Genomic DNA, 21,541 nt, shown 5'->3' with positions numbered 1-21,541 from the left:
TTCAGGTCCTTACAGACCGACTTCAGTGCCGTTCGAATCCTTATAGTTAATGGTGACTGCTGCTGGACTAAAACCGGCAGCCTTGATTTTGCTGTCCAGTTAAATAAGCTCTTTCTGACAACCCCATGACTCGTCTACTCATCGATCTGAACAAAAAATTGCTCCATAGTGCTCCGCAATTAGAATAAAAAAATTACAACATGCAAGCGACACTTGATATACCTGGGTCCTCCTGACCATACCACTATCAAATGAGTGTTCAAAAACAAAAAGAGGGGGGCATGGACACTTTAAATATATATATTTAGATATAGATAGGCTGGAAATTTGGGCAAAGAAATGGCAGATGGAGTTCAATCCAGATAAATGCAAAGTGATGCATTTTGGTAGAACTAACGTAAGGGGGAGCTATACGATAAATGGCAGAACCATAAAGGGTGTAGGTACGCAGAGGGACCTGAGTGTGCAAGTCCACAGATCCTTGAAGGTGACGTCACAGGTGGAGAAGGTAGTGAAGAAGGCATATGGCATGCTTGCCTTTATAGGACGGGGCATAGAGTATAAAAGTTGGGGTCTGATGTTGCAGTTGTATAAAACGTTGGTTCGGCCGCATTTGGAATACTGCGCCCAGTTCTGGTCGCCACACTACCAGAAGGACGTGGAGGCTTTAGAGAGAGTGCAGAGGAGGTTTACCAGGATGTTGCCTGGTATGGAAGGGCTTAGTTATGAGGAGAGATTGGGTAAACTGGGGTTGTTCTCGCTGGAAAGACGGAGGATGAGGGGTGACCTAATAGAGGTGTATAAAATTATGAAAGGCATAGATAGGGTGAACGGTGGGAAGCTTTTTCCCAGGTCGGTGGTGACGTTCACGAGGGGTCATAGGTTCAAGGTGAGGGGGGGGAGGTTTAACACGGATATCAGAAGGACGTATTTTACACAGGGTGGTGGGGGCCTGGAATGCGCTGCCGGGCAAGGTGGTGGAGGCGGACACACTGGGAACGTTTAAGACTTATCTAGATAGCCACATGAATGGAGTGGGAATGGAGAGATACCAAAGAATGGTCGAGTTTGGACCAGGGAGCGGCGCGGGCTTGGAGGACCGAAGGGCCTGTTCCTGTGCTGTATTGTTCTTTGTTCTTTGTTCTTTATATGTATATACATCAAATATTAGATGCGATAACAGCAGAAATTACATTGATCTCCTCAGGACAGTGACGGACAATTACAGAGATGCAACCTACAATCTACCTCATCAGACTCATCATCGGAATAAGCACACAGGACATTCCAAGCAAGATGAACTTGTGGTATCCAGGTTATTTATGGTTTGCCCCACCTGACGCGGGGGAATGTGAGGAGGGTGTGTTATGGGTCCACCCTGAGAAGATGTTTGGGTGTAACAACCAGTGGCTGGTATGCAAAAAACCAAATGGCAGTTCAACTGAATGTTATCTGAGTGTCAGCATAGAAGGGGATTGGTGGGGATTTTCAAATAATGGGTGCCCTGAAATTGGATGTCTGGCCAACAGCCCAGAAAAAGGATTGGAGCTCAGGCAGCGGTGCCCCGAGACGCTCATAGAGGGGAACTTTGCATTGTATGAAATAAGAACTGGGCTGAAGCCAACCCCAGACCCATCCCACTCGATTTGTCCTGAAGCCACCCCTGGACCACAGAATGGTTGATACTAAAACACACAGGGAAAACCTTGTATGACAACATCCACCACGAATTGGTACCTGTGGTGGTGGATATAGCTGGGACCCAATTGCCAGAGTGGTGCTCTCCCCAACTTGAGATTATACCTCCACTTAACTCGCAGACTGTTAGGATGGAAGGTAGGAATGGATGAAAGACAGGAAAGATCCAGGAGGGAGTTAGTCAATGACATGGCCACAGCATACGGAGCAGGGGTAGCAACCATCAACACCCTTGATTTAGTTGACCTGGACAATAAACTTAGAGTTCTGACCCAACAGGTTAAACAGACACTAAGTTCCATCAATGAGGACAATCAGCAAGATGCTGAAGGGAACTGACTGGGAACACAGCCAGCAGCCACATGGTAGCTGTGTTAGAAGGACACGCCAAGACAATCAATCAAATTATCAGGGAAAAATTAGAGGATGACTGACAACAGAACCGGACTTTATGTAGTGCATATGGACAGTGGATGATAGAACAGCAAAGGGAAAACCTAGAGCAGGTACGCAGTGGACAGGTTCCGTCTCGGATTAGTGACGAACAGATGGAACACTTATTTACGGGTAAGAAACACTCCGAGTTATCTGGCTGCCAGATGCGACAGTTGACCAAAGTCTGGTTCAATGACGACTGCAAAGGGACTCCAGGGAAAGCCCTGGGAATGATTTTGGGGTTCCCCATAATCACTGACGACCGGGTCGGACTGAGGGTCTTTGAAGTGGAGAATATAGGGATTATCCATGAGGATATCTGGATAGGGCACGACAGCACTTTACCATACGCAGTGGAGAAAGAAGGGAGGCTCATAGGCACTACTCTGGACAGATGTCAGCAAACTGATGAAACAATCGCATGTCCGTACCCAGTTTACTTAAATGAGCATGCACTGTGTGGCTTCAGAACAAACACTAGCCTAAATTGCTCAGTAGAAGCTCGTAGCCTGGACACAGACATAACTCGGGTGGCTTACAAGGGAGCAGGGAGATACTGTCTCACCACCTCCCTGAAACAATATCAGTATGGCACGACACATTGTAACATGACTAACACTACTATCAAACCAGACATACCAGCCAGGGTGGGCCTCATTCAACTAATAGACATTCATAAGAGGGAGAGGATAGATTTGAACGCCACTGACGAGCTCCGACAGACTCTAGGGGAGTACCATGAGAAATATGACACAAGCCTAAAACTCCTGCCAGAGGAATTGAACCTGATTCGGGCAAAATTGGCTACAGCCCACAGAACCTTCACCAACGTAGTACAGCAGACCCAAGAGGTGAAAAGGAGGATTAAAGAAATTAAAGTCACCTCTTGGTGGGATGACCTTTGGTACTGGGGCTCAAACATCCAAATCCATCCATTTGTTCGCACAATGTCACACCTGGCGGTAGTACTGATTTTGTTCACCCTGGTAAACCTAATCATCCTCACAGTCCCATTCAGCCGATGGAAAAAGAGGATCACGCAGAGGCAGAACGTAGGGTCCGCCCTTGAACCATGGTCCCCTCTAATTCAGGAGAGCAATGTTTACAGGAAGGCTGCCATTTTGCGATTTGTGCTAATGAGCTATTGGAAATCCTACTACCAAAATGTGCCTCAGATCTGCGAATACTTTATTGTAATGTTTGTTTGAATGTTGGTTTATAATTAGCTTATTGTAATAATGGTGTTTGGAATATCTGATTGTCTGTATTTGTGGGTAATTAGCTTATTGTAATAATGGTGTTTAGAATATATGGTTGTTTGTATTTGTAGAGGGCTGTTGTCTGTAGCTTCTGGAATATGTTGTTGGAATGTATTACTGTGCATGCCAATGCCTGGGCCTTACTTGACTGTTGAGTGACTGGGGAATTCCTGACAGATACTGGTCCTGAGTTTGTGATCCATCACGCTTCGTGTTCAGGATCAAAGGGGGGACTGTGGCCAAATGGACCATCTAAAATGGCGATGTGTAAAGCACTCTGGGACAATTGGGCAAGAACTAAAACGACAGGCTGCAGCCTAAAAGACAGAGATAAACAGGCTGCAACCCAGACGGGTGAATACACAGGATATGGGCCATCTCCAGGACAAAAGAGATTTTCTGGTCAAACTGGGTTGTTTACCAGACATAGAGGCACCGTAACCCCTTATTTGGGAGGGAGGTGTGTATTCTACGTGCCCCCAGAACCTGCAGACATGGTGTTGGGGACACACCCAGAGATTGGTGTGGTAGCACCCGATTGGACTTCATCGATCAGGATGATCCAAGTCCTGACCGATTGATTGGCAAAGGCCAAAAGGGGCGCGAAACCCAACGGGGTGTAAAGGGTGCTGCGCAACCAAGAATCTCTCTCTCTCTCTCTCTGACCCCATGAATGAGCTACAACAACGGTGACCATCGCCAGCGGCGACCAGCACGAGGAGAGCCACCATACCCGAGAAGGAAGGAAGACCAGAGCCAGAGTGCCAGACCAGACCAAAGGTCCACACTACGCAGAGGATGACCGAGATCAACGCACAGATAAAGGCCAATATCTGCTTGGGTACTTGCCAGTCACGCAAAGTTAAGTCAAGGTCTTGTATTGGACTTGAACTCTAGTATTTTCTGTAAGATAACTTATTGTTGGTTGGGTGGGTGATTATTGATTGTGTGTCTTAAATAAATATTGGTTGTACTAACAAGACGTCTACTCGCAGTTATTTGTCCACCGTATAAGGATTAAAACAGACTCTGCGCAGGCACAACAATGGTGACATGCAGGGAACTGGAAGAAGCAGCCTGAAGGCTCGTTTACCTTGGATCTGTAAAATTGCTGTGTGAAGAAACCTTAATTCCTCATATTCATACTTCTATATAAAGGAGGAGGTTTGCAGTTCACAATTTTCTTTTCCAGTGGTCTTAACGAAAATTGCTGAGTCTGTCCTGTCTGTTACTTTGTCCATTGTAACATTACAGAGGAACTTTGGTATTCCCTTTCCTTTAAATATAATTGCCCCTGATTTACCAAACCTCCACTGTCTTTCTTCTCTTATTTTATTTAAAATGGTTAGCAAATCGTACATCACAACAGTAAATTCTAAGGTGTTCACCCTTTGTAGCAGCTGTGGTGATACCTGTGGAGAGAACATATTGTATTCAAAGAATAGGAAAGAGCATGGGTAATAACTTTTTTTTTAGCATCCTTTTAAAATTACTCAACCTCCACCTCCACCTGCAGGTTCAAACCTTGGCAATAGCAAAATACTTCTTAATACCTCTTAACTGCACTGTTCGCTTTTCTGGGACGTGATCGAACTAATTGGTGTCACATTTGATGAGGGACAAAATGAAATGGATGAAAGAAAAAAGGGGAAGAATGACATGATCTCACTTTCTCCAATCTACTCTGGTTCCCATTGCACCTGACACCTTCTGTCTTTTGTTGCAATCTTTTGTATCTCTACCTTTTCTAGACTTGTTCTGTTAGGGTGAATCATAACTAAACTCCACGTTTGCTTGCAAAACAGAAAATTCAAAACTGCACTTAATTTTTAAAAATTAAATTACCATGCTGTTCTTAACAAATAATGGACTGTAAACCTATCTCTTCACCTTCCCTAGTCTAATAGCTTTGCTTATGTATGAACTGAATAGAGTGGTTCCAAGGTATTGGTGGAGCTTTAGAAGTTCATCAGTGCAGTAGAACATGTTGCTTCATTATAATTCAGCATTAGCTTTTAAGATATTAGATCGTAACTAGATTATTAGAATTGTAGTATTTGCAGTTCTACTCCAAGTAATGAAACAAAAATTTAAATCAAATACAGTAACACAGAATAATAATGGTACATTTTACATTGCAATTCAGTGACCCTCTCCTTTTAATTTGCTGTTCATGTATGAAGCAAACATGTATATGGGACACCTGAGATGTGAAAAACACATTTCAATTTTTTTTTAAAGATAGTTTGGTCCATTTTTAGGTTTTGCATAGGTTTGAAATTACACTCTGACTATATCATTATACTAAAAGCCCACTTTATGATGGTGTAAAAGACTGCATTGTTGTTTATAGGAACTAGTGGCACAGTGGTTAGCACTGCTGCCGCACAGCACCAGGGTCCCAGGTTCGATTCGCTGTCTGTGTGGAGTTTGTACGTTCTCCCCATTTCTGCGTGGGTTTCCTCCACATGCTCTGGTTTCCTCCTACAATCTGAAAGACGTGCTGATTAGGTGCATTGACCCGAACAGGCGCCAGAATGTGGCGACTAGGGGAATTTCACAGTAATTTCATTGCAGTGTTAATGTAAGCCTTACTTGTGACTAATGAAAATAAACTTTACTTTTATCTCAACAAAAGACATAGATCCCACTAACATCATGTATGCTTTTTCTTAGGATTGGGCAGCAGATAACATCACAAGGCAGAATATTGAAGACACCGTGCTGTATGGATATTACAGTAGGTATTCTGATCTTTGAAATGTGGCAAATTGAATTTTGCAGCAAACTTAAATCCTTGGTCGAGTTCAGGAAAAATTGTAATGGCTATTTCTGATGTTTGTTATTTTGAAGACATGTTTGTTTTGGGGATCCTCTGTTCTTTCCTCCTGCAGTATTCTTGGTGCACAAAACAATTCTCTTTTTTTTGATCTTATTTCCAACTTGTCAAATACTGTACCATTGAAAGGTAATCCGGAAACTTCACTTGATTTGAATAAGCATATTCGGATTTTGCCTATACTGGCTCTTTGTTGCTGCATGTCTGGCAAATCAAACAGTTTCTGATAACCAGTGACTCAAATGATATATCGCTGTATAGTGGAGGTGGAGCTGTGTTAGGCTTAAGTGTTATGAAATGGTCAAGTGTCGATCAAAGTGATGAATTACTAGCTAGTAGTTACCAGTGACATGGTAGAATTTAGAAGGAGATTTGAGTCCGAGGAGACTGTTAACTTCAGAAAAGAAGCCTTTTGAGGGGTTGAGAAAAGAGTGAGCAAACAGAACAAGATTCAATGATGTACCTGGGAGACTGCAAAACAAGTATATTTTATTGAATAAAAAGTACCGTAGTTGCCTATTGGCAACAACAAGGAATAATGACAGGGATAAAGAAATCAACAAGAACATTATTTCAAATATAAACTACAGCTATGATCAGAGGCAAGGATGAGTAGGATATGGACACGGGTAAGAGGAAATGAAGTTTGTTAGAAGAGACAAAATATGCATTAAAATAAAGTTGCATTTATATAGCGTCTTTCATGACCTCAAGATGTCCCATAGGACTTTAAAGCCAATGAAGTACTTGTGAAGTACCGTCACTGTTGCAGGAGATGCAACAGACGGTTTTGTGCAAAGCAAGCTCTTATGGACGAGAAATGCAGCAATCATCCAGATGATATATTTCAGTGATGTTGATCGAGAGGGTCAAAAGATGTGCAGGTTAGGTGGATTGACCATGCTCTATTGCCTCTTAGTGTCCCAATATGTGTAGGGAGATTAGGATATATACATGGGGTTATTAGTTTGGGGCCTGGGTAAGATACTCTGTCAGAGAGTCGGTGCAAACTAGATGGGCTGAACAGCCTCCTTCTGCACTGTAGGATCTATGCTAACATTGGTCAGGACTCCCCATTCTATTTGAAAGAGTGCCATGGGATTTTTTACATCCACTGAGGGAGCAGCCAGGGCCTAAGTTTAATGTCTCATTGCAAAGTCTCCAGACATTGTTCCTGTGACAGTACACCCTCCCTTTATTATTCACCAGAATGTCAGCCTTGAATTTTGTGCACAGGTTTCTGGAGTGGGACTTGAACTCATAATCTTGCGTCTCAGGTCAGAGTGATACCCACTTACAACCTATGCATCCCAGTAATTGACCGTTTGACCCTGGGAAAAAGACTCTGACTATCTGTTCTATCCAAGCCTGGTATAATCTTGTAAACCTCTATCAGGTCCCCCCTCATCTTCCAACGCTCCAATGAAAACAATGCAAGTTTGTTCAACCTTTCTTCATGGTCCATATCCTCTAAACCAGGTAAATCTCTTCTGCACCCTGTCAAGTGCATCAACATCCTTCCGGTAGTGTGGCGACCAGAATTGTACACAATACTCCAAATACGGATTACCAAAGTTTTATGCAGTTGCGACGTGACTTTCCAATTCCTATACTCAGTGCCCTGACCGATGAAGGCCAGCATGCCATACGCCTTCTTGACCACCTTGTCCTTACTTGAGTTGTCACCTTCAGAGAATTGTGGATCTGCACGCCTAGATCTGTATGCTAATATTTCTAAGAGTTCTAAGAGACAATGGGGAACCGGTGGATGTGGTGTATCTGGATTTCCAGAAGGCATTCGACAAGGTGCTGCACCAAAGACTGCTACATGAGATAAAGGTGCACGGTGTTACGGGTAATGTATTAGCATGGATAGAGGATTGGTTAACTAACAGAAAGCAAAGGGTGGGGGTAAATGGGCGTTTTTCTGATTGGCGAGCAGTGACTAGTGGTGTGCCTCAGGGATCAGTGTTGGGACCGCAATTGTTTGCAATTTACATAGATGATTTGGAGTTGGGGCTGAGTGTAGTGTCAAAATTTGCAGATGACACTAAGATGAGTGGAAGAGCAAAGTGTGCAGAGGGCGCTGAAAGCCTGCAAAGGTATATAGATAGTCTAAGTGAGTGGGCGAGGGTCTGGCAGATGGAGTACAATGTTGGTAAATGTGAGGTCATCCATTTTGGTAGGAATAACAGCAAAATGGACTATTATTTAAATGGTAAAAAATTGCAGCATGCTGCTGTGCAGAGGGACCTGGGAGTCCTTGTGCAGGAATCTCAAGGAGTTGGTTTGCAGGTGCAGCAAGTAATTAAGGCGGCAAATGGAATTTTGTCCTTAATTGCTAGAGGGATGGAGTTTAAAAACAGCGAGGTTATCTTGCCACTGTATACGGTGCTGGTGAGGCCACACCTGGAGTACTGTGTACAGCTTTGGTCACCTTACTTGAGAAAGGATATATTGGCACTGGAGGGGGTGCAGAGGAGATTCACTTGGTTGATTCCGGAGTTGAGAGGGTTGGCTTATGAGGAGAGACTGAGTAGACTCGGGCTATACTCATTGGAATTCAGAAGAATCTTATAGAAACATACAAGATTATGAAGGGAATAGATAAGATAGAAGCAGGGAAGTTGTTTCCACTGGCGGGTGAAACTCGAACTAGGGGGCATAGCCTCAAAATAAGGGGAAGCAGATTTAGGACTGAGTTGAGGAGGAACTTCTTCACACAAAGGGTTGTGAATCTGTGGAATTCCCTGCCCAGTGAAGCAGTTGAGGCTACTTCATTGAATGTGTTTAAGGCAAGGATAGATAAATTTTTGAACAGTTAAGGAATTAAGGGTTATGGTGAGCGGGTGGGTAAGTGGAGCTGAGTGCATGAAAAGATCAGCCGTGATCTTATTGAATGGCGGAGAAGGCTCGCGGGGCCAGATGGCCTACTCCTGTTCCTAGTTCTTATGTTCTTATTTACTGTATACTTCTATAATAGACCTTCCAAATCGCATCACGTCACATTTAGTCATAAGGTCATAGAGGTTTACAGCATGGATACAGGCCCTTCGGCCCAACTTGTCCATGCCGCCCTTTTTTTTAAACCCCTAAGCTAGTCCCATTTGCCCGCATTTGGCCCATATCCCTCTATACCCATCTTACCTATGTAACTGTCTAAATGCTTTTTAAAAGATAAAATTGTACCCGCCTCGACTACTACCTCTGGCAGCTTGTTCCAGACACTCACCACCCTCTGTGTGAATAAATTGCCCCTCTGGACACTTTTGTATCTCTCCCCTCTCACCTTAAACTCTAGTTTTAGCCTCTCCTACCTTTGGGAAAAGATATTGACTATCAAGCTGATCTATGCCCCTCATTATTTTATAGACCTCTATAAGATCACCCCTCAGCTTTCTACGCTGCAGAGAAAAAAGTCCCAATCTATCCAGCCTCTCCTTATAACTCAATCATTAAGTCCCGGTAGCATCCTAGTAAATCTCTTCTGCACTCTTTCTAGTTTAAATAATATCCTTTCTATAATAGGGTGACCAGAACTGTACACAATATTCGAAGTGTGGCCTTACTAATGTCTTGTACAACTTCAACAAGACGTCCCAACTCCTGTATTCAATGTTCTGACCAATGAAATCAAGCATGCCGAATGCCTCCTTCACCATTCTGTCCATCTGTGATTCCACTTTCAAGGAGCTATGCACCTGTACCCCTAGATCTCTTTGTTCTGTAACTCTCCCCAATGTCCTACCATTAACTGAGTAAGTCCTGTCCTGGTTCAACCTACCAAAATGCATCACCTCGCATTTGTCTAAATTAAACTCCATCTGCCATTCGTCAGCCTACTGACCCAATTGATCAAGATCCTGTTGCAATCCAAGATAACCTTCTTCCCTGTCCACTATGCCACCAATCTTGGTGTCATCTGCAAACTTACTAACCATGCCTCCTATATTCTCATCCAAATCATTAATATAAATGACAAATAACAGTGGACCGAGCACCGATTCCTGAGATACACCGCAGGTCACAGGTCTCCAGTTAGGAAAACAACCCTCTACAACCACCCTCTGGCTTCTGTCATCAAGATGTGGAGATGCCGGCGTTGGACTGGGGTAAACACAGTAAGAAGTTTAACAACACCAGGTTAAAGTCCAACAGGTTTATTTGGTAGCAAAAGCCACACAAGCTTTCGAGGCTCTGAGCCCCTTCTTCAGGTGAGTGGGAATTCTGTTCACAAACAGAACTTATAAAGACACAGACTCAATTTACATGAATAATGGTTGGAATGCGAATACTTACAACTAATCCAGTCTTTAAGAAACAAAACAATGGGAGTGGAGAGAGCATCAAGACAGGCTAAAAAGATGTGTATTGTCTCCAGACAAGACAGCCAGTGAAACTCTGCAGGTCCACGCAACTGTGGGGGTTACAGATAGTGTGACATGAACCCAATATCCCGGTTGAGGCCGTCCTTGTGTGTGCGGAACTTGGCTATCAGTTTCTGCTCAGCGACTCTGCGCTGTCGTGTGTCGCGAAGGCCGCCTTGGAGAACGCTTACCCGAATATCAGAGGCCGAATGCCCGTGACCGCTGAAGTGTTCCCCTGTTGGGGAACACTTCAGCGGTCACGGGCATTCGGCCTCTGATATTCGGGTAAGCGTTCTCCAAGGCGGCCTTCGTTGGGGAACACTTCAGCGGTCACGGGCATTCGGCCTCTGATATTCAGGTAAGCGTTCTCCAAGGCGGCCTTCGCGACACACGACAGCGCAGAGTCGCTGAGCTGATAGCCAAGTTCCGCACACACAAGGACGGCCTCAACCGAGATATTGGGTTCATGTCACACTATCTGTAACCCCCACAGTTGCGTGGACCTGCAGAGTTTCACTGGCTGTCTTGTCTGGAGACAATACACATCTTTTTAGCCTGTCTTGATGCTCTCTCCACTCCCATTGTTTTGTTTCTTAAAGACTGGATTAGTTGTAAGTATTCGCATTCCAACCATTATTCATGTAAATTGAGTCTGTGTCTTTATAAGTTCTGTTTGTGAACAGAATTCCCACTCACCTGAAGAAGGGGCTCAGAGCCTCGAAAGCTTGTGTGGCTTTTGCTACCAAATAAACCTGTTGGACTTTAACCTGGTGTTGTTAAACTTCTTATTCTGTCATCAAGCCAATTTTGTATCCATTTAGCTACCTCACCCTGGATCCTGTGAGATTTAACCTTATGCAACAACCTACCATGCGGTACCTTGTCAAAGGCCTTGCTAAAGTCATGTAGACAACATCAACTACACTGCCCTCATCTACCTTCTTGGTTACCCCTTCAAAAAACTCAATCAAATTTGTGAGACATGATTTTCCACTCACAAAGCCATGCTGACTGTCCCCAATCAGTCTTTGCATCTCTAAATGCCTGTAGATCCTGTCCCTCAAAATACCTTCCACCAATTTACCCACCACAAATGTGAGGCTCACTGGCCTGTGGTTCCCAGGCTTTTCCCTGCAGCCCTTCTTAAACAAAGGCACAACATTTGCCACCCTCCAATTTGTCCGGGTTAAATTCCATCTGCCATCTTTTGGCCCAGGTCTCCAGTTGATTTATATCCTGCTGTATTCTCTGACAATCCTCCTCGCGAGAATGTATTTTGAGAGACAGGATCCGTTGAAGTTAGTGAAATTGGGAGAAATTTGTAACAGGCAATTGAATCGATATTATCGGTTTTCCGCCGTCACCCAAAATCGAAATTGCTCCTATGTTATCCACTTCCCTAAAGAGACAGCCGTTCATGTCAACTTACACATTTTTGTGAAATTTTAAACCCCATTCGGAGGCTCGAGTAAATGTTCAGAATACGCAACCTTGCTGGACAGATAGTCAGCCAGAACAGATTGTCTACCTCTTCCAGAAAGTGCCAAGTGTTTATGATAATCAGTTGCTGCTTTCTTTTTAAGAAATATCTTGGTTAAAAATGTTTCATGTTTAGGGCTAGTAATTATCAACATAAGCATACTTTTAAATGATGTGATAAATGGTAATTACTGTCAATCGACCTACTGGTGCTGAACATTAACTATTAGAAGTTTGAAGTCTCATTCCTTCAAGTTTTGGATTTTTCAGAGATTTAAAAAATTTAATTTTAAATTTATTTTGTTTTTCTCTTTTCTTACAGCTCCCTAAGTCCAAACCCTTTTTTCTTCTCTTTATTTCACATTCTATAACTAATTTGACATTGAATTCAACCTCTTTAATTTACCTTAATTCCTTTCGGTGTTTATTTTCCAATTCTTAAATCTGACTGGTTAAGCAGATACCCTGTAGGTTGCCCTGTCCAGTGACAGCCCCGGTACCATCTTTCTAAAACTTGATGCTTTCAGCTACCTTGTGGGCACAGATATTGAATTGAAGGGTCCAAATAATGGACCTTGCTGTTTGATGCCCATATAGACTTTGAAAGATTGAAGTTTTGATTTTAAACATTACTTGATCTTTTTTCCGTCCAATGTGGAGTTGAGCTTGGTTCAGACCATATTCTGGGAAAACCAAACCACAGATGGCATCATTTTTAACTTAAATTTAAACTTTAACTTTAAACTTTAACACAATAAGTGCAGTGGTCTTAGGAAAGTTGTTATTGAATTCCGGCTTTTGTCATTTGCCCATCTGGGATGCGATGGTTAATTGAGTGTGTGTCAGTGCCGAAAGCTGAATCTGGCCAGAAACCTGAGGCTGTCAGCCTTGCCAAGAGGATGGTTGGCATTTGAGTAGCTTTTGTTCAGTAACGAGCTGTGGTAGGAAGATTGAATGGCCATGCCTGCAATGGAGCTCACAGTGGGCATCCTTGGGGAAAATATTGGAATGGGATACAAGTAGAAAGAGAGAACATAAAGGATTAAATGATTAATGACCAATCTGAATGGGAGAGTGACATCAAAAGCACAGGAGCAGACAGCGAGGGGAAGGGACAATGACGTGATGTTTGACTTTGTGCCAAAATTGCTTATGACATTGAACAAGTTCAACTTGAATTATCTTTCCTTCTGCCAGGGTGACATACAGCCACCCCTCTCTCTCTCTCTACAACATCTCCTACTTTTGCAACACACGATGTAAGAAAACCTAAAGTAGCCTTGCCCATCTATTTCTCAATCCTTACTTGGTTGAAGCTCAGTGCATCCTGGTAACTGTATTTTTGAAATTATTTCTGTATGAGGACCAATGGCAGGTAACATATTAATGATCGTCAACATATGCATAAGAGGCCATTTGGCCCACCGAATCTACACTGACATTCTGACAGAATATTTTACCCAGGCCCTCTCCCCCGCCCTATCACTGCAACATTTACCATGGTTAGAATCATAGAAACCCTACAGTGCAGAAAGAGGCCATTGGACCCATTGAATCTGCACCGACCACAATTTCACCCAGGCCCTATCCCCATATCCCTACATATTTACCCACTAATCCCTTAACCTACGCATCTCAGGACACTAAGGGGCAATTTTAGCATGGCCAATCGACCTAACCCGCACACCTTTGGACTGTGGGAGGAAACCAGAGCACCCGGAGGAAACCCACGCAGACACGAGGAGAATGTGCAAACTCCACACAGACAGTGACCCAAGCCGGGAATCGAACCCAGGTCCCTGGAGCTGTGAAGCAGCAGTGCTCACCACTGTACTACCGTGCCACCCACAATGGTGGTTAGATGGTTAATCCGTCTAATCTACACATTTTAATGACTAAGGGGCAATTTAGCGTGGCCAATCCATGTAACCTGCACGTGTGCTACCATGCTGCGCCAACTATGTTAATAGCCTCAACTATATTAATAGTCCATATTATAGCCTATATTAATGACTTGGATGAAGGGACCGAATGTGTATGGTAGCCAAATTTGTTGAGTACACCAAGATAGAAAATAAGTTGTCAGGAAGAGATAAAGGGTCTGCAATATAGATAAAGTGAATGAGCAAAGGACAAGGAAGGGAAATGGAATGTTGGCATTTGTCAGGAGAATGGCATATAAAAGTAGGGAAGTTTTAATTCCAGTTGTGGAGGGCCTTGTTGAGAGCTCATGTGATGCACATCTGGATTCAGTTTTGGTCTCCTAATTTAAAAACGATATATATAACTGCATTTGAAGCAGTTCCGAGAAGGTCCACTCAACTCAATCCTGGGATGTAGGGCTATTTTATGAAGAAAGGTTGAGCCTATACTCAATGGAGTTTAGAAGAGTGAGAGGTGAAACATACAAGAAAGTGAGGGAATTTCATAGTGTGGATACTGGGAGGATTGCTTCAGAGACGAGAACCTAGGAACACAGTTTAAGAATTTTAAAATCAAGGTGAGGAGAATATTTTTCTTTAAGGTTCATTAATAAGTAGAATTCTCATCCCCAGAGAGAGTCATTGACTTTATTTAAGAGTGGCTTAGATAGATTTTTGAGCTGCAAGGAAATTGAGGATATGGGGGCAGATTGGAAAGTTGGGTTGAGACCACAATCAGATTGGCCACAATATTATTGAATGCTGGAGCAAGCTTAAAGGACCAAATGGCCTAAGTCCTGTGTCATTATGTAACACACTGGAAAAGAGAGTGTAATTTTTCATTTTCCTGTAATGTTTCAACAACAGTTTAAAGCTTTTTGTGATCATCTTTCTCTTCCCGGCATGGTTGACAGCCCAGAGAGTTGTAGAGCACACAAATAGAATAATATGTAGATTTTATTTAAAAGGTCAGTCTGCCTGTTAAGCAAATCTCATAACCTTGTACTTGAATTCGACATGAAAAGGAAGTATCTCTGTGCTTGCCTCTTTTTCAACAGTAAAATTGAACTGCTCTGTCGTCTCTCCCCCCCCCCCCCCCCCCCCCCCTCCACCACCTCAGTTTGGGATCACAATTCTTCTGTTCCCCTTGAATAATGGTGGGGAATTGCTGCTTTCCTATCCAATGAAGAATATTGCTTCAGCTCACTATTCATATCTGTTTGGATTCACTTTTTCTTGCTGTCTCACTAACAAACATCTAATGCTATATGTAGATGGAAACCAGCAAAATCTACCCCCATAATGCTAAAGTAAGAATTGAATAAAACATTCATTTGAGTGTTATTTTCAGTAATATGTTTCTAAATCTAGATTAAATGTATCCGCTACCATAACAGTAAAATGTTCTGCCAGTAGATGGAGGCAAAGTACTTTTTGGGAATGCTGGTTACTGACGTACATGATTTCCATGTTTACACTGGTAATTTTTCTTTTTTTCTGATCGCTATATCAGGCCTGCAGTACGATAATGGACACTAAATTTACAAACATGGGTATTGCCCGATATGCACTGGAGACATCTTGCATTTCAAAGCTGGTTTTGTAGATGATTTGTCTTCATTAAAGTTTTTATTCAGAATGAAAACCATTGGCAAGTCAGTGGCTACAATAGTGTTAAATGTCCAAACAGACAGTCATTTAAATTAACACTTTACAATGCAGGGAAATTTGCTTTTAATGCCTGCTTTAGTTCCTAATTGGTATTTTTGCTTGTGAGGATGATTTGTATCCCATTATAGCACCATTTTGTAACTGGGATTTCAGTGAGGAGTGCTGCAGATTGTGTGAAATTTTCATATGGTATACATTTAAGTGTATTTCTATATGCTGGCTCTTTTTAATGTTGGTTATGCTAGAATTTGAATGATGGAACTGAATGGGGGCAGTGGAGGTTGTGCTGAGGGGCGTCCCACAAGATGTGCACTGATACCATTCTTATTAATGCTCAACACTGCGGCATTTCTTCTGTTCTGTAACAAGTTACAGTAAAATGGTATTTCCTTCATATTTTATGGCAGGTTATGATTGGGGATGCTTTTTTAAAGGGGTGCACTTGCTATACATGTTCCATCGGGTTTAGTGAATAAGTGCATCTCCAGTTCAGTTACTTCATAGGGAGGTTTCCTCCTCTTGTACCTGTCTCCATTCCCTTCCCCCATTTATTCCCATTTCTGAACTCGGTATTGATTATTAAGTTTCCTGCAGCAAATGTCCACTATTATTTCTGCCTCGAGGGCAGCAGTTTGATGAGAAGGATAGAATATCACTTTTTTGCAAATTGTTATAATTACCAGCGATAGAATGCCAACATTTCTCAGCTTTGTCTTTTGTGGTTAATGCCTAAAACTAATTGGACTGGAAGTTGTGTCTAAGTTCAACTCCCATTTTCTTGTGCTACTTCCATTCGTTCTCTTCGAGGAGTTTTAAAAAAAATCTGTAGATCTTGTAATGTAGGCTCTTTCTTGCTTTGATATCATGAGCAATGGAAATCTTTACTTGAGACCTTAGTTTTCTTAATTGTTTAGCAAAGTCCAATGTGCTGGCTACAACTTTGTCTCAAAGCAGCAATTACCTCTGTTCCTATATATAAAATGAGGATACGATGCAGCTGGTTAAGACTCGATATCCTTAATTTAGTGAATAGTTTTCCTGCAAGATCACCTGTTCAACCCCAAACTACCACTTTTTAGACGACAAGGGGCAACAAGGGTTGGATGTGAGCTGCACAAAATGTGGCAGAGCAAGAAGAAAAAGGGACATGTCCTCTCTCTGTCCAACCCCAAAAATGCAAACTAACACTTTTTAGATATTGCATATTTAGAGAGTGAACCCACTGTCAAATTCTCAGTTTAGTATCATGTTGTATGAGTGGGAGGTGGAGGTCTCTTGGATCGAGGTTGTGGTTAAATAGTTAGAACTTTATTTGAGAACTTGACTAAATTAAGCTTTGCTTGTGGGATATATTTTCTATTCTATTACTCCTGTAAATCAGTGTTGCTTATGATAAATTACTGACTAGCCATGGGTTTGGCTGCAGCAACAACGGTTTAGCTGCATATGCTGTGGGCAATTCAGATGTGATAAATAAGTTGACGACAAGACTCACAAATTGGAGACAAAACACTTTGACAAATGGTCATCTGGACTTGAAACGTCAGCTCCTTTCTCTCCTTACAGATGCTGCCAGACCTGCTGCAATTTTCCAGCATTTTCTCTTTTGGCTCCCAAATTAGAGTCATGGAGGTTTACAGCATGGAAACAGGCCCTTCGGCCCAACTTGTCCATGCCGCCATTTTAAAAAAAAACCCCTAAACTAATTCCAATTGCCCGCATTTGGCCCATATCCCTCTATACCCATCGTACCCATATAACTATCTAAATGCTTTTTAAAAGATAAAATTGTACCCGCCTCTACTACTACCTCTGGCAGCTTGATCCAGACACTCACCACCCTCTGTGTGAAAAAATTGCCCCTCTGGACACTTTTGTATCTCTCCCCTCTCACCTTAAACCTATGCCCTCTAGTTTTAGACTCCCCTACCTTTGGGAAAAGATATTGACTATCTACCTTGTCTATGCTCCTCATTATTTTATAGACCTCTATAAGGTCACCCCTCAGCCTCCTACGCTCCAGAGAAAAAAGTCCCAGTCTATTTAGCCTCCTTATAACTCAATCCATCAAGTCCCGGTAGCATCCTAGTAAATCTTTTCTGCACTCTTTTGGTTCTTTTGACAATGCCGTACCTCCATCAGCCCTGTTCTCGCTGACCTCTGTTAGCTAGTGTTTGAGCAATGCCTCAATCTTGAAACTTCCATCCTGGTTTGAAATCACTCCGGGCCTTGTCTCTCCAAATCTTTTGTAACCTGCATTTCTACAGCCCTTCAAGCTATCTGAATTCCTTCAGTTTTGGCCTTTTTCTAATCCCTTGCTCCACATTTATCAGCCACACCTTGGCCCTCAGCTCTGGAATTCTTTCCCTAAACCCCTCCACCTCTCCTCCTTCATGGAGCTCCTCTGTGAGGAAGGTTTTAGCACCTGTCCTAATGTCTCCTCATGTAGCTCAACATCAAAAGATTTTGTTAACACTACAATGAGTGCCTTGGGGCTAAGTTAAAGGTATATAAATGCAATTTTGTTTTTATTAATTCATAAGTCATAGGCATCGCTGGCTGGCCAGCATTTATTGCCCATCCCTAGTTGCCCTTGGAGGGCAGGTGAGAGTCAACCACATTGCTTTGGCTCTGGAGTCACATGTAGGCCAGACCAGGTAAGGATGGCAGATTTCCTTTCCTAAAGGACATTCGTGAACATTTACATTTACAACCCATTTACAACAATCAATGGTTTCATGGTCATCAGTAGATTCTTAATTCCAGATTATTTTTTATTGAATTCAAATTCCACCATCTGTAGTGGTGGGATTCGAACCCGGGTTCCCCAGAACATTAGCTGAGTTTCTAGATTAATAGTCTAGTGATAATACCACCAGGTCATTGCCTCCCCCTACATGTTATTGTTTGGAGACTTAGTAAACTAGGCTATAACTAACACAGCCTAACAGATTATATTGGAGTCTTGTGACGCAGTGGATAGCATCCCTGCATGAACCAGAAGCTCTTGGATCAGCTCCTGCCACAAGAAGGTACATTCATTGGATAAAAGCAAATTACTGCGGATGTTGGAATCTGAAACCAAAAGAGAAAATGCTGGAAAATCTCAGCAGGTCTGGCAGCATCTGTAAGGAGAGAAAAGAGCTGACGTTTCTAGTCCAGACGACCCTTTGTCAAAGCATTCACTGGAGTTGTGATCTGGTTGGATTCTCCCTTGTTAGAAATGGTCCCAAGTCGATGCTGGGTGGTGGTCTGTCTAGTTTTGTTCCTTTTAGACTTAGTAGTGGCTAGATACCAACTGAGTGGCTTGCTAGGCCATTTCAGAGGGCAGTTAAGAGTCAACCACATTTCTATGGACCTGGAATTAGGTGTAGATTAGATCGGATAAGGATGGCTATATTTCCTTCCGTGAGGGACATTCGTGAACCAGTAGGATTTTAATGACAATCTACAGGGGTTCCTTTGGTCACTATTACAATGACTAGTTTTTAACCACACATTTATTAAACAAATTTAAAGTCCACTAGCTTTTGTGGTGGGATTGAACCCGTATCTCCAGAAGATTAGCCTGGCCCTCTGGATTATTAGTCTAGTGTCATTAACACTAAATTGCCACCTTCCCAGATAAATTCTTGCTGTGTCTTTGGATTTCTGTCCCCTTTTCGGGCTTCTTATACTTTATACTTGTACTTTTCAGATCCTGAGTAGAACCTTTTGGAACGATGTTCTCTTTAATCTAAAGAATGTCAATTTGGCCTCCTTTCTTACACTCCTTAAACAGTTAAGTAGTCTTCTCCTTCACAAACCACTTGAACCAATTGAGCAGTTTCCAGGACACGCAATTGATTTTTAATTGGCTGTGAATATCTGATGTTGGCTCTTAATCCAGTACATTCCTAAATGAGAACGTTCTCTCACATCCAGACATCTTATCGATTTGTACTGGTTCTAACTGGAATTGATCAGTTTCAGGCAGTTACAATCAAGTATGCAAGTAGCATTCGCTTAAGTACCAGGCAGTGATTATTTCCAATCATTACCATGACCATTACCATCACTGAATCCCCCATTGGGGGTTACCATTGACCAAAAACTGAACTGGGCTATCCATATAAATAGTGTGGTTACAAGAGCAAATCGGAGACTGGGAATTGTGCAGCAAATAGCTCACCACCTGATTCTCCAAAGCCTGCCCACCATCTACAAGTCAGGAGTGGGATAGAATACTCTTCATTTGCCTGGATGAGTGCAGCTCCATTAACACTCAAGAAGGTGGACGCTATCCCAAGACACAGGTCTGTTTGATTGGCACCTCACTCACCAGCTTAAAGATCCACTCCCTGTACCATGGAGACACTGGCAGCGGTGTGCACCATCTACAAGATGCACTGCAACAACTGACTAATGCTTCTTCACTGGCATCTTCCAAATCCACAACCTCTACCATCTAGAAAGACAAGGACAGCAGGCACACGGGAGCACCACTACCTGTAAGTTCCCCACCAAGTCGCTCACCATCCTGACTTGGAAATATATTGCCGTTCCTTCACTGTCACTGGATCAAAATCCTAGAATTCCCTCCCTAACAGCACTGTGGGTGTACTTACACCACATAGACTGCAGGTCGAAGAAGGCAGCTCACTACCACCTTTTCAAGAGCAATTAAAGATGGGTAACAAAATGCTGACCTAGCCATTGACACCCATGTCCTGTGAAAGAATAAAAAAACATGCAAGCCAAGATTGCAAAGGTTCACTTAAAGTTTACATTTTATAATCTTTAAACTTATACAAACATGTATTAAAGGTCATAATTTAAATACATGATTGTACAGAGCATGATTTTCTTACAATGTATGAACTCTCACGATGCAGATAAATGTACTTGTGTATTTTTATATAAACATATGGTACGAACTGTAAAGTAAAATATGCAATCATCAATAAAAGTGGTAGATTTTACTTTTCAATTTAGCACTTTGCCGACCAATGCACAAAAACATGAAAATGCGCACGTTATGAGAGTGATTATTGATATTGTATGCCCAATGATGGTGTTTATTACTTGTACTTCAGTTCATAATTGGAAGTGCAGTGTGCCGTATTTGGATTTCCATGCTTGATCACTGGCTAATGTATTGAACAACACTATTGGAATATTGCATAAATCCAAACCTGCTTAATTAAGTGTCACAAAAAACTCCTTTTTAGGATACAGATTGTGCATTCAGTTGAATGATGGTATTCAGTTAGCTAACAGGAAACATGGAGTATGGATAATTGGGTCTTTTTTGGGTTGGCAAGATGTGCTGAATAGAGTGCCACCAGGAGCAGCGCTGGGGCCTCAATATGAATAACTTTGATGAAGGGAGGGAGCACACGGTTGCCAAATTTGCTGATGATACACATAGCCGGGAAAGCAAGTAGTGAAGAGGGCATGAGTTTGCAAAGGGGCATAGATAGGTGAAGTGAGTAGACTCATAATTGGCAGATGGAATATAATGTAGGAAAAGGTGATCTTGTCCGCTTTGGCAGGAGGAATTAAAAAGCCTCATTATTTAAGTGGAGAGAGATTGTGAACTCAAAGGTACACGACTTGAGAAAAGCCAGTTAGGAAAACACCAAGTCATTCAGAAGGTAAGTGGAATGTGTAATTTATTGCAGGGGGAATGGATTATAAAAGTAGGGATGTTTGCATTGGTGAGACAACATATAGGGGTACTGTGTACAGTTTTGGTTGCCTTATTTAAGGAAGCACATAAATGCATTAGAAGCAGTTTAAAAACGATTCACTGGACTGATACCAGGATGGATGGTTATCTTATGAAACTTTGGATAGGCTGGGCCTGCATCCATTCGAGCTTAAGAGGTG

The 21,541-nt window shown here is 42.4% G+C and overlaps 1 protein-coding gene across 2 annotated transcripts in view; it reads left to right on the top strand.

The window, feature by feature from the left end:
- lmbrd1 (LMBR1 domain containing 1) overlaps positions 1-21,541 on the top strand; it is a 237,771-nt gene that overhangs the window by 31,330 nt on the left and 184,900 nt on the right. For both annotated transcript variants that reach the window (XM_078213300.1, XM_078213298.1), the window contains exon 3: positions 6,069-6,132. In XM_078213300.1, the coding sequence (XP_078069426.1) occupies positions 6,069-6,132 (64 nt within the window). The remainder of the gene's footprint in view (positions 1-6,068; positions 6,133-21,541) is intronic.

The sequence above is a fragment of the Mustelus asterias genome, chromosome 5, assembly GCF_964213995.1.
Source record: "Mustelus asterias chromosome 5, sMusAst1.hap1.1, whole genome shotgun sequence".
NCBI classification, from domain to species: Eukaryota; Metazoa; Chordata; class Chondrichthyes; order Carcharhiniformes; family Triakidae; genus Mustelus; species Mustelus asterias.
The sequence above is the reverse complement of the archived record's forward strand: the minus strand, read 5'-3'. Positions and strand labels throughout refer to the sequence as shown.